At 44.8% G+C, this 14,590-nt stretch overlaps 1 protein-coding gene across 1 annotated transcript in view; it reads left to right on the plus strand.

Moving 5' to 3' along the window:
* ATE1 (arginyltransferase 1) overlaps positions 1-14,214 on the plus strand; it is a 171,886-nt gene extending 157,672 nt beyond the window's left edge. Inside the window, exon 12 of the mRNA XM_032490743.1 lies at positions 14,092-14,214. Coding sequence (XP_032346634.1) covers positions 14,092-14,141 — 50 coding nt within the window. The 3' untranslated portion in view covers positions 14,142-14,214. The remainder of the gene's footprint in view (positions 1-14,091) is intronic.
* The last annotated feature ends 376 nt before the right edge of the window (positions 14,215-14,590 follow it).

The following is a 14,590-nucleotide window of genomic DNA, read 5'->3' on the forward strand; positions in this document are numbered from 1 at the left end:
ATTTTGGTTACTGGTTTTTTCCTAGTATGGCCTACTTCTAGCCAAAACTGCATGTCAATGTTCTTAGCATGGAGATCTTAATGGAATTTCACTAGAGGCATGTTATTTAGATACGAAGAGGTTAGTTTGGACTCAGTTCACCAAAACTGCTTGCAGACACCCGTGAGCGGAGCTGGCAATGATGAGAGAGCAAAAGGGGCCTCCAAGGTTGGTCAGTGGCCACTGGGAGTTCTGCACCGGGGGAGGGATGATGTCTGCAGAAGTTAAGAATTATTATCTCTGGTCTCCCTGGTTTTCTGCCTGTTCTTGAGAGCCACCTTGTGATTTGCTTAATACCGTTCCATGTGCTGTTTTATTAAGAAGGCCAGAAAAACATCAGCGCGTGGCCAAGTGTGTGTCGTTGCGTTCTGCCCCTACAACAGCTGGTGGGTCATTAATATTTCTGATAATGTCACCAAAGATTCTGTTGGGAAACTTTGGAAATCAAGGAACCAAGTCTAGAGGAAAAAATCTGGAGAACAGTTTGAGCTTTTTATAACAAGCGCTTTATTCATTTCTATTACCCTTTATTGCCTTCGTTAAGATATGGAAACTGTTATGTGTCAGCATTATCGGTGAGTGATGAGGAATCGTGGGCCTCACTTATCTGCACGTTGCTTATCTAGCCACTTCGCCATCTGGAACGTAAATGCAGTATCAAAAAGTAAAGTTAAAAAGAAAAGAAAGAAACAAACTTGCTGCTTAGCAGTTAAAATGGGCTTGAATCCAGGCGTTAAAGCTCATGCCTTACTCATGGGAAAGCTACTTGGACCAAGTGGCCTAAAGAGAAACTTGGGGTGCCAAGGTAAAAGGATAAAGCAATATGGAAATGCCATGTTAATGGAGGGGTGCACATCGTCTTGTCTGTGTGGCTGACACTCAACACTGACCCTGTGAACATGGGAGCCTGGACCCGAGAAGGAAGATGGACTAGGGATGGGGGGGTGGTGGTGCTGATATCAGACTTAGAGCAACCTTCTGACCACATTCCACTAGCAACTGGATTCTTTAAAATAAAAATGGCAGAGGAGGGGGCCTGGATCCTACAGGCAAGCCACACTGGGTTCCAACGCCAGATCGCTTCCTAATTGTGTGACCTTGGGCAAAGCCCTAAGGTCAGCAGAGCTCAGCCTCCTCATCAGGCGGGTGTGCTGGGCAGGCAGGGGCCCGGGTAGAAGGATCAGCACCCTGCCCGCCGCCCCACTGCCCTTCACCCCACTGCACCCTGCCCAGAGCAGATGTCGGCAGGAAGAGAGGTCATAGAAACAAAGTTTTGCCAAGATGTTTAAAAAAAAGACGTGAACCCTACTAATACAAGGCAGAGACCCCTGAACATCTCACCAGCCCCTGGGCACACACAGTTTCAGGCCAGCCATAGTTGACACCGGGCATGGCGATGCTGAACTGCCAGGGGAACGGTTAAAGGACATCCATTGTACTCTGAAATAGGAAAACGTATAACCCATTCGAAATATTTCCATTCAAAATTGTTTTAAAGTAATAAAAAAACATTCTATTACTGGATAAATTACAGTTATTTGCAAAATTCACACTATTGGAACAGGTCTTCAAGACCATGGAATTGGCATCTGTTTTAAATGCCTGTTCAAAGGATACTCATCTAATGCTAGGAGGGTAAAAACTTTCTAATGGCTGCCTTTCCCTAATAGAATGTGGATAAACAATTATTCACAGGAGCCCAGGAGAGCGCCTCCCTTCAGCGGCGCCACCGTTCAGGATTTCTTTGGTATAAATGGGAGAAGAAAATGGGGTTTGAGGCCCGGTACAATTATGCACATTTTGGTTTGTTTTGTTCGAGACAAAACTAAACAACAGGATATCTGGAAAGCCGGCAGCATTTCGTGGGCTCCGCTGATTTCTCTGCACAGCAGGCTGGCCTGGGCGGCTACAGTTTAACTGGTAAAGACCAGACTGTTTTCATCTCGCCCCCTACCGCTGCGGCTTTTCTTCCTCCTCCTCCTCCTGCACTATGCTTCTGCGCGAAGGCAAATTCGGGAGGAGGCATTTCGTCTTCAAGTTGGCTTTTCACAGAGCCACAGGTTAGGGAAGAGCATTATCAAATAGGTCAGGGAATCAAAATCACATTTTTTCAGATGGAAAATTGGTGACTTTTTCATAGGACTGCTGCCTGCAGGGGAGAAAAGGGAGATGCGACTCGGACATAGATTTGTTAGTTGTTACCCCCCAAAGGTATTTACATGTTAATAGTAATTTTCTCCAGCCTAATTAAAAGTGAATTCTGTTGTGTGCAGAGCTGTGTGCCCAGTCCCTGCGCCAGCACGATTTGACACGGAGGCCAGTGGAGCTGTTTCCTGAGCATTGTCAGAAACGCTCTGCTCCCAGGTCACGTCCCAGCCACTGCTCCGAGGCCCCCGTGGAAGCAGAGCTGGCATCTGCGCAGCCAAGTCTGCACCCCACCTCCCCAAGTTGGGAGGTGGGGTGGCCCCACCTCGACCCACCAACCTCAGGTAGAAAGAAAGCTGCGCTGGGAAAGGTCTGACATGTCTAAACCTCTGAAGCATCTCTGTTCTTGTCTAGACTGGTGTTTGCACAGTGGGCACTGAGTGCAAAGTGGAGACATTGGTCCCTTTTCCTCTTTCTGCCCTTTCAGTTAAGTTTTCCAAAGGCCACCAGGGGGCAGAAAGAAACTTCCTTGCTTTTTTTTTTTTTTTTTTCCTCTTCTGGCTAAATATACATGGAAAGGTGAACTTTTGGGGGGCTCCATTAGGGCCAATGTTTTTGATGTAAATTATGTTCCTCATACTTGGGAGTTTTTTCAGATTTTGGGTTGCCTTTGAATTGCTTCTTCTGCAACTAAGGCAACTGAGAGGGGGAAACTGTATACACAGCATTTTGTATTGTATTGTTTAATGACTTAGTTTCACGACCCCCAGGCCTGACGCAGCATCCCAACCTGTCCTGTGTTCTCCTCCGTGTTTCCCACCTCACTGTGCAGCCTCTCAGTACCTCTTATCCAGATTGTTGCAAAAGCCTTTCAACCAGTTTCCACCTGGCTCCTCCAGCCAGTTTAACTGCCTGACACACCGACTGTCCAATCCGTGCCTCCTGGTCCCACATCAGACAGCTCCTCATTCACCGCTGAGTGAAGGCTAAGCTGCCCCCACTGTGTGCCCCAGCTCATTTCTCAACCTTTCCTTCTCCATCTCCCTTCCAGAAACTCCAGTCCAGCTCTTTCTTTCCTGTGTCTTGATCGCTGGGTCTGTTCCATCACCAGTCCTAGCCAATCCCTCCTAGCAACACATGTTCAGATCTTCAAGGTCCAAATCAGGTGTCCCCTTCTACATTAGCACCATTAGTCTACCATGTCGGACTTCCATCTTCCTTCAGCAGTTCTCAAGGCTGGAGAAAACCAACACGACTGGGGCCGTCAGGGTGATGCACGTGGCTCTCAGCAGAGGCACCTGAAGACTGCACTCGTTTGGGAAAGCTCCCCGGAGGACACATGCTGGTGTCGTGGGGCTGCTGAGTCCCAACTCCAGGACCCCAGGCTGGGCCCGCCCCTCATGGTTTCACAGCACGGGGTGGAAACATGTAGCAAGCACTCCTGACAATGAGTCCAAGGTGGACCATATTGAATTTTGCAGACTCTTAACACATATGAACAGTGAGAGAAAGGAACACACAAAGGACCCCAGGAACGACTGGGGGCTGACACGCCTCGGCAGGAAGGGCACACGCGGGGAGGAGCCGTCGGCGGACATCTGGCTGTTGGTATAACAGTTGCCTTGTGTAATGAATTCCTGGCCTAACGGGCATTTGGTCCCAGTACTTGGGGGCAGGCCTGCTTTTGGTTTAGAGCTCCCACAGCAAAAAAAAAAACAAAAAAACATATATATATAGAATGCAGCAATATGAATTGAAAATTCTTAAAGGGGATCAGTGTAATCCCTATTTAATTTGGTCTTTTCCTCTTAAATCCATTTTGGATATGAGAAGACATTCTTGCCATGAACACAAAGGCATTTTTACACATGTTGAGAACACTCTTCACCCTGGGAGAAGTCCTTGCACCTAATTGAGATCCTGAAGGGAGAAAAGTCTTGCAAACAAAGCTTTCCAAGTACAGAGAAGAGCTCTCACCAGCATCCAAGTGCCATTTGTCATATAATGTCTCCTTCTCTTCAGGGTCCCCCGAGTCCATGGATTCGTCCACAGTGTTCGGGTGGCGGGGCCAGGGTGCAGATAATGTTGATTGTGAAGATTTCTTTGCTATTTACTTGGTCTTAAATTCATAAACTCTTCCATTTGGGAAGAGGCACTGTGAGGCACTGTGAGGCACTGTGAGGCACCGCTTGTCCTTGAAGCCCATAAGGCCCTCAAGGACAGGCCTGACCACGTGAGACGTGTTGCTCAACTCATCTGGACTGTGAGCTGCTTACAGAGACACGTGCACAGTGCCATTTGCAGAGACTGACCACGTTGCCCGGTGGCGGAACATGCCCATGAGACCTGGCGGGCCAGGAGGGGTGCTTCCAGGGCATGCAGCCCTGACACCAGCCCAGCACAGACCAGCGTCTCTCCTGGAGGCCCAGGGCCCTCAACCTGCCTGCTCTTAGAAAGCCTAGTGCAAACCCCACGCCTCACACATACACTTCATTCCTTCACTTCTTGATGGGTAAATCCGTCCAACAAGGATCTGAGCACCTGTTCAGTGCCAGGAGTGGAGCTTGCCACTAAGTGAACTCCATCTGGAGTTCCGTCTTCCTGGAATTACATTCTAGGGTGAGAGATGGACAATCTACAGGTAAACAAATAGGCAAGAATGCTGGATTATGCCCAGTCGTACAGTAGGCCACTTTGGACGGGGTGGTCCTCAGGGAAGGCCTTTTTGAAACAGTGACAGTAAATGTGTGTGTTGAATGTGTGAAACTGTGACCACATGTGCACCTGGAGTTAGCAGAGATTCAGAGGTGGGACAGTCATGTTCTCCGCTCTCTCTAGGGGATCAGCCTCAAAGACTCAAAATCAGGAGATGGAGAGTGAGCTGGCCTGAGGGCACAGATGAAATCCAGTGGACAGTCTTAGGCAGAAAATCGAAGGCGATCAAAGCGGTTTCTTAAGTTGATCTTTGCCCGACAGTCAGTTTTAGGAACGGAGGGCCAGGATGTTCCCAGCAGAGGGAACAGTAAGACCCCGTGTGGAGGCAGAAACACAGGGCACATGTGGACGCAGCGTGCAGCTTAATTCTGCTGAAAAATAGAAAACGTGAAAGGAAGTCACGGTGCTACGGCTGGACAGGCCGAGGGGAGCATCTCAGGACGGGGGGGCTCGGACATGCCGTTGTGGGCAGCAGTGTTCTCCCCGGCAGCCCTGGGCATCACCTTCAGTGGAGGGGGATGTAGCTGGGCCTGGACACACGCGGGGCCTGTGGGGAGTCCCCCCTGCCCGGGAGGAGGAGAAGCCACGTCCTCATCTCCCGGGATAGAAATGGAACGTGCCCCACAGAGTCCAGCAGCCCGGATTTCTCCTCACCACTAGCTAAACTGGTTTATTGCTTTCACCAGGAGGCCTAACGTGGAATATTCGAGAATCCCAAGCCTCTCCCACAGAGAGCACCCAGTGTGAGGGGGCGGCTGGACAGAGAGGCAGAGACCCCCACATGAACAAGCCCCGGAGGACGGCATGGCCAAAAAATAGGATTGGCCAGAGGGAAAAAGACAAAAATGAGAAAGGACGAGGGAAAATTTGAAATTCTACATATACCTGGCATTGATAACACAGGCATTCTCAGCTAAGGTTACTTCATAGTAATTTTTTTTTTTTTGAGAATATATATGGATATCCGTTTTAGATCGTTTTTCCTTCTTCTAGAAGTATGGAAACATGATAATCAAGGTGTCTGGTTCCTGTCTCAAATGATAAAGAAAAATCAAATATTTTGTTTAAATTGTGGCTTTGGGTTTTTTCCTCCCCTTTGTAAAAGCAAAACTGGGAAATCCCCACCTACGCCTTTCTTATGTGTAAGGTGACTTCTGTCTCCTGCCTGGGCCGTAAGTGTCCCTGAACCTGTTGGGATGAGCTCTCTCCCTGCTCTGTCTCCCCACCCAGAAGGGCCCAGCAGCTCGAATATGCCAGACGCTCTCCCCACTCCCCTACTCACCTCTTTTCTGTGCTCCCATTAAATACATAATCCATAGGGAGGTTTTAGGGGGATGGGTAATCTAGGAAGTCACCAACAGCAGGACCAGCGGACCGGTCTGGAGTAACACACCTTGTTGTGTGTTGCTATGGCTACTAAGTCTGGCACTAGCACCCCATTTCTGCAGGGAGTTTTGGGGCCACTGTGTTCCTAGACCCCCACACAAATCCCGGGGACTTTAATAAGAGACATGCGACTGAAACCACATGCCATGCTTAGAAAACATCTGGGCTGGCCCGTATACCCGCTCCAGGGAAAAGGGATCTTCCACTGCTCCTCGAGCCGGTCAGGATCAATGAAAACCAAATGTGTCCACACTGCGTGCAAGCCCACATAGATACATTCACACTCACACACACTTTGCAAATATTTGTTATGTGTGACAGGTCAAGGGTAGTTACTGCAGCTGAAATGTAAACTGTCCGTGGGTCTAGAGAAGGCAAAATGCTCAGGACTTGTCTCATTTCTGTACACCACGTTCTTTCCTCCCTGTTATGGCTGAAAAACACTGACTTTATCACCAAAGTATATTTCGTGGGAGACCAGCTGGTTGCATACTCTGTTGACAAAATGTTGTCTGCATCTAAGGTAGCATGTGTTTCCAACTTGGCAAATCTTCTCCCATCTCACCTGCAGGGCTCGTAGTCACCGTGCGCTGCTGGAAAGCGCGCAGGGCTTTGCTTGGGCCCCGTGGTCAGGGGGTGAGACTGAGCCACTAGCCGAGGCAGGAGACTTGCATTGCTTTTCCACAAAGCACCCCTGGAAAACTCTTTTCGCCCCCCATGACAAACGGATTTCATCTTGCACAATAAAGAGCTGAGAGTCCCTGTGCCTGCTGTGGCCAGGGTGGTGACACCTGCTCGTTACCCAGTTCAGGACTCCCGCCTATCATTGTAAGTGCCTTTGCTGGAATATTTTGGCCCAAGCTGGGGAAGGTTTTTGGCCCCATTCAGGGCAAAATAGTTGGCAGTACACTCAAGAAGGACAGCTTAATAGGTACTCCTTTATTCTAGCAATGGCCCTGGATTTCTATTTCTCTCCTGCACTGGTGTCATCCAGGCTCGTGGGGTCACCTGTCATCCTCTCCTCTGCTTTCGGCTCCACTGGCTAACACCATACTTGAGCTCCTTCCTTGTAACTTGGTCCTCCACCGCCAGCTCCTGCTCCTTCACTCCGGGTCACGAATGGCATCAGTTCCCGGCATCGTCCACCCTGCAGCCTTGATGACCTGACATTGACTCTTCTCTTTTGTGTCCAACATGGAATCACTTGGAAAGCTCTGTCAATTCCAGTTCCCATGTAGTTCTAGCATCTTTATCCTTCTGTTCCCTTGGCACTGGTTAAGTTTGCTCTCAGCTCAAGCTAGCGCCCTCGGCTCCTTACTGGGCTGGCTGGCTGCAGTCTCTCCAATCCAGCTGATGTCTCGCTAAATAATAGGCAAAGAACATTTCTTTCTAAAATAAGATAATGCCTTCCATGGCTTTTCATTGATTCCTGATTTTTCTTTGACTGAGTTGGCTTTTTGTTGTACAATTAGATGCTAAGCTTACATTTTTAACCTCCTACCCATAAGGATGGCTACTATCAAAAACCAGAAAATAATAAGTGTTGGCGAGGATGTGGAGAAATTGGAACCCTTGTGCACTGTTGGTGGGAATGTAAAATGGTGCAGCTATGGAAAACAGTATGGTAGTTCCTCGAAGAGTTTAAAATAGAATTACCATATAATCCAGCAATTCCACTCGTGGGAATATATCCAAAAGAATTAAAAGCAGGATCTCAAAGAGATATTTATGCACCCATGTTTATGGCATTACTCACAATAGCCAGAGGGTGAGAGCAGCCCAGGTGTCCATCACAGATGATCAAAATGTGAACACACACAATGGAATACTATTCAGCCTTGAAAAGGAAGGAAATTCTGACATGTGCTGCAACATGAATGAACCTTGAGGACGTTTTGTTGAGTGAAATAAGCCAGTCACAAAAAGACGAATACTGTTTAATTCTATGTGTGTGTCTGTGGTAGTCAAATTCCTGAAAACGGAGAGTAGAATGGTGGTTGACAGGAGCTGGGAGAAGGCAGAAATGGGGAGCGACTGTTTTGTGGGTATAAAGTTTCAGTTTTGCAAGATGAAAAAGTTCTGGACGTTGGTTCTACAACAATGTGACTATACTTAACAATACTAAACACTTAAAATGGGTTAAGATGCTAAAGTTTATATTATGTGTATTTTACCCCAATTAAAATTTAAACATTAAAAAAAATCAGGTTTAGATGATGATATAGTGAGCGGGCTGTCTGTCTTTTGTGCTGTTTCATGAAGACGAATTTCAGTATTTGGAAGAAGAGGTTAGCTTTGAAAACTAGGTGGAATTTGTAGAGTAACAAAATGGAAATGCTAAGGGCAGAAAATCCACCTCTCTTCTAAGAGATTCATGCAGTAAATATATAATATTTATAAGATTCTTGTAGACAAAGCTTCCCAATTAAAATTCTATTGTTATTGACATGACCAAGGGTCCATGATTCTACTTAGCATTTTCAGCAACTACAGATAGCTGAGAACCTAGCATCTCAAGCCTAAATTGCAGGAATATATTTAAAAAAAAAATTTAGGCTGAATATTTTTTGTTTGTTTTTGGGGGGAGATAATCAGGTTAATATTTTTAAATTTATTTATTTACTTAACTTACTTATTTAATGGAGGTACTTGGGGTTGAACCCAGGACCTCGTGCACGCTAAGCATGCAACTCTACCACTGAGCTATACCCACCCCTGCAAGAGTCCATCTTGATGTAGGAGCACAAAAGGAGATAAGAATAATTACACAAATCTGGACCACGCCTCTGACCGTTTATCGGGAGATTTTCCGTTCCCATTTCAAAGGGAGAGAAAGAATAATAAGAACCAGTGTCCAGAGCATTTTAATAAATACAAAGCTCCCCAAAAGGCCCACCATTCCAGACCTTATGGCTCCTGCCAAATCCTGTGAAAATAAAGATTAAACCGTACAGAAGATTTGTTTTGTTCTGATTGCTGTTATTTTGTTTTGGTAATAGACGTCCCCAAGCATCTGGCCTAAGAGTGCTGACGGCTCTAACTTTTGATACTCCTCCTCCCGCACCCATTAAAAGGAATCAGTTCTTCTTTGGCTGGAAAATACTCTCCCTCCCTGGAATCACACACTCCACACTCCGCACCCCTTACAGGGAGGGAGGCAGCGCTGGGCTGCCGCACTGCAGTGCTGGGATCTAGAACCAGCGGGCCTGGGTCTCAGATTCCTTGTCATCGCTCAAGATTTTGTATTTTTAAGTAACTGCAGGCTTGTAGAAAATTTGCAAGAATAGTACAAAGAAGCCCAGCAGACCTTTCACCCAGGTTCACCAACTGCTAATACTTCGCCTTTCTCTCGCTTTTTCTGTCTCATATAATCATGGTACCACGATCAGAATCAGGAAATTAAACACTGGCACGACAGTATTATCTACAGCATGTCTCATCTCACCAATCTTCCCCATAATGGCTTCTATAGTTGTTTTATTTTCCCCCCATTGAGGAGACTTAGGCAGTAAGACATTAATTTTTGACCACCAGTTAAGCAAGTAGGCCCTTCACCGTCTTTCCCACTTTATTTATTTTTTTAATTGACATATAGTCAGTTTACAATGTTGTGTCAATTTCCGGTGTACAGCATAATGTTTCAGTCATACATATACACATGTATTCATTTTTATATTCTTTTTCATTATAGATTACTATATGATATTGAATATAGTTCCCCATGCTTCAGTATAAACTTGTTTTTTATTTTATATATAGTAGTTAGTATCTGCAAATCTTGAACTCCCAATTTATCCCTTCCCACCTCCTTTCCCCCGATGGTAACCATAAGATTGTTCACTATGTGAGTCTGTTTCTGTTTTGTAGATGAGTTCATAGTGTCTTTTTTCCTTTTTTTTTAGATTCCACATACGAGTAATATCATATGGTATTTTTTTTCTCTTTCTGGCTTACTTCACTTAGAATGACATTCTCCAGGTTCATCCATGTTGCTGCAAATGGCATTATTTTAGTCTTTTTTATGACTGAGTAGTATTCCATTGTATAAATATACCACAGCTTCTTTATCCAGTCCTCTGTTGATGGACATTTAGGTTTTTTCCATGTCTGGGCTATTGTAAATAGTGCTGCTATGAATGTTGATATGCATGTATCTTTTTTGAATTGGAGGGTTTTTTTTCCCACTTTTGAGTAGAGAAAGAAGTTGGTGATTGCAAAGAATTAGAGAACAGGATTAACTTATTGTTTCCAGCCTATATGAGTCAATTATAATTTATTCTTTAAAATAAGATGAACCCATATATGACTTTATATTATTAATATATTACCCTATAGTAATTGAAAACAGCCTAAGATAAATGATAATTTTCATTTGATTCTATGTTGCCAACTGTTTAAATAGTTCAGCTTCACAGGTGGCAGTCACGAGGAAAGTGTCCCTCTATGGAAACAGGGAGGGAACTTATGATGTTAACACTTTAGCAGCAGTGTCCTGTCCGTAGGCTAAAATTACTGCTGCATCACCACTCTCCATTGGGCTGACCACACAACTCACAACAAAACTAAACAGTAATAGGGGAAAATAGAGAAAATGATGGTAAAAAATAGTTTACAGACTGAGGGTGGAAGGAAGTCCTCTGACGATGCTGTGAGGGCATCATCCCTTGTCTACACATTCAAGTTGAAGCTGGATTAAGCCCCTTGGAGAATACTGTCTGTGCTGTTCCTCTGTGAAACATATACTTCTTTCTCTAGGAGGGAAGCGTCCCAGAGGAGGAAATGTTGAGTTTTCAGAGTTTGATGGTAGAAATGAGGGAGTTGGATTTCAATAATTGTTGTTAAATGCACTTCTTCTCCGCCCTCATCCCAGAGGTGTGTGTGTGTGTAGGGAGGTCCTTCTTCGGGGTATCTCTGCCCAGGATGTACTTCTTTAGGTCAAAGAGACTTTCATATAAGAGGGAACAGCAATAGTACATCACATTGTAGGAATGCCGACCTTATAAATAACGAACCACAAAACCACTAGCATTCCTCATCACATCTCCGTTTTTGCAATCATCAGTAATTCTTTAGCAACACTGGCTCTCTCTTCAGTTTCATATTTCCTCAATTATCTTATAAATTATTTTACAAATTGTTAATTCAAATTAGGATCCAAATTGGGTCCATACATTGTAATCAATTGATATGTCTCTAAAGTTTATTTTAATCTGTAAGTCCCCTCTGCACATCTTTTTCCCTTAGAAGTTATTTGTGGAAGAGACCTGGTCATTTGTCCTACAGAGTTTCCCAAAGTCCAGATTTTATTGATTACACCCACATAGCATCGTTTAGCCTATTTCTCTTTCCCCTGCAGTTGCAGTAAATTCCTGGTTCTATCTCAAGGCTTAATTAGATTCAGGTTCAAGTTTTTCAAATAAGACTCCTTGGTGTGTTTTCCCAATAAGAATAAAAAATGTCTGATTGTTTCTCATTTTTGATATTAGCAGCCGTTTGTAATCATCACCTAGATCCATTATTTTATTAGGGGTTGAAAATGGATTATAAATTGTGAACTTAAACATATTTAATGTAATTGAACATATTTGATGAGTTTTAATCCTTTGCAATTATTACCCTTATTGAAACTCCAGGAGTACCAGTTTTGGACAGTGGGTGGTTAGCAAATACTTTCTGATAATAAATCATTCTTTCATTCGTTTGCTCACTTGCTCATTCATGTAACTGAGAGTTTTGTGTACCTATCATAAGCAAGACACAGAACTAGACAATGTGAAGAGCACAAAACTAAATAAGATTTGGTCCCTGTCCAGTAAAGCTTGCAGTCTACCGTGAGAAATAACATAGACAAATGGCACCTAGAAAGTGGTATCATAAAAGATATAGAAATAAACATGTATTGTAGTGATTTTGTTACTGAACCAAACTTGGGTCCTCTTGCCTGCACACAGTAAAGCGAATCTACTAACACCAGATTGTGGTGGAGGAAACTGTACCGTTTATTGCAGGGCGCCAAATAAGGAGTCCAGGTAGCTAGTGCTTAAAAGGCCCAAACTCCCTGAAGGCTTTCAGGGAAAGGTTTTTCAAGACAGGGTGAGGGAGGAGGGTTGTGAGGTGTGTGATCAGCTCATGGACACTCTTCTGATTGGTTGATTGTGACGTAATTGGGAGTCAACATCATCGACCTTCTGGCTCCAACCAATCCGGGGTCTGCATGCTTGCAGGCAGCACACAGTTAACTTCTTCCACCTGCATCTGCAAAACAGCTCAAGGGACATGTCTCCAAATACTGTCTACAGCCCTTGAGGAACTAAAGGTCCCTGACTTTGCTTACTGGCTAAACTAGCATTATTTTGTCTTGCTTGCCTATTTTCCTTCCTTTCTGCATTTTCTCACTTCTCTGATTAAATGTATTCTTTAGAACTCAGGGAAGCCTAGGAGACTAAAGTTTTTGTACAGACAAAAGGCTGGCTGAGGACATGGCAGAGGGGTCGGGGGGGGGGGTGTCTGTTTCAGGAAGGCCCCATGGGGTCCGGCTCAGTTACAGTTTGGAGGTAAAGCTGGTATGATACGTTGTGTGATTGTCAGGTACGTAGGTCTCCTCTTTGCTCTGCTGTCTTCAGCATGAGATTCCATTTTGTGGTCTAAGATGGCTGCTGTATCTCCTGCCACAACGCTTATATCCAGCCAGCAAGAAAAGTAGAGAGGGAGGCGGGAAGGCAGGCTACTGCCTTTCAAGATCAGCACCTGGAAGTGGTGCATTTCACTTCCACTTGCTACCAGTAGCTGGAACTTAGTCATGTGGCCACACCCAGCTACAAAGGAAGTTGGGAAATGTAGTCTTTAACTGGGTGACCATGTGTCTGTTCACTCTGCTATGTGCAAACTCTGTGTAGACCATCGACTCTCCAAGTTTAATGCACATATGAATCATGTGAAGTTCCTATTAAAATAAGTTTCTGATTCAGTAGACATGGTTTAGTGGGTGGGGATGTTGGAATTCTGCATTTCCAAGAAGCTTCCAGGTGGAGCAATGCTGTTGTTTCTTGGACCACATTTGAGTCCCACACTTCAAGAGTGCAGATGACCCCATAGGATGAACTGTCTGCTCCCAGGGTGGCCCAGAATTGCAGGCCACTGTGGTCTTCAACAATCCTGTAGCTATTTGGATAAATACCTTTGGAGGATGTTGAGTATTTGCATCAAATGCTCAGATAATGGGCCAGTGTACAAAGTGTAATTAGAAGGCTCTTTGCTCAAAGTAATTTGTATATTAGCTTTTGTTTGGAATTTGGAGTTTTCCCTTAGGATTAGCAAGTTTGGGTAATGGTATTCCAAGCATAATAATTTTTAAAATGAGTTATTTTCTAAGTAGAAAACAAATCACAGCAGCACACAGATTTCTTGGCATTATAAATGTTTAGATTTATGGCCTTCATCCAGTTTTCTTCAAACACTTTGGAAAGTGTGAATAATTATATTTTACGCCAGTATAAATAGCATTTTTATTCCCTAGAGAAATCGAAGCACTTCAAGGCCCTTTAAGTATGTTACCTTTTACATTTTGTTCATAAAAATAGAAAGAGCATCCCTGAAAGTGTTTCTTGCTTCTTCAGGCCTGGGTTAGCCACACCTGCCCTGCAGCTCGCACTGCACCCTCCACCTCCCCAGCGTGGCCCTGAATTGTCAGCCCCGGGATGGCAGGACCGTGTCTCTCTTATTCACCCCTGCGTCCCACAGCCTAGAACATTCTCAGTCTCGGGCTAGATTTTGAAGTTTGGATTTCTCCGTTTGTTTTGTCCCCAGTGACGGGCCTTTTCTGCTTGACCTGGCAGTGCCTGGTGCAGGGGCTTTGATCTCCCTCCAGCGAGCCACAGCCAGGGCTTATCAGAGGAGCCCAGGGTCGTTAGGAAGATTACAAGAGGGGAGGTAAGTGGAAGCACTTTGTGAATCATCGAGTGCTGTAAAAGCGCAATCGAGCATTACTCTGTGTAAGAATGATGTATTATTATGATTTTGAGCATTTACCACATGCCAGGAAGTAAATGCTATATATAATTCTCTTCTTTAATTATCATCTCTGTTTCACAAATGGAGAAACTGAGGGTCAGTAATTGGGCTGACGTCACACAGCGGAAGCTGGTAGAGCCAAGACTCCAACCGGGGCCCTGGTCTGCAGAGCCTGGGCTCTTAAGTCTGATTCCATTATAAGGTGAGAACATATCTGGGGATGTGTTCAGGCTTGAGTGTGGATTTTTGAATCATTATTATATTTCATTTATTTTTGTATTCCAACGTGTGCCTT

Source organism: Camelus ferus, chromosome 11 (genome assembly GCF_009834535.1).
Source record: "Camelus ferus isolate YT-003-E chromosome 11, BCGSAC_Cfer_1.0, whole genome shotgun sequence".
NCBI lineage: Eukaryota > Metazoa > Chordata > Mammalia > Artiodactyla > Camelidae > Camelus > Camelus ferus.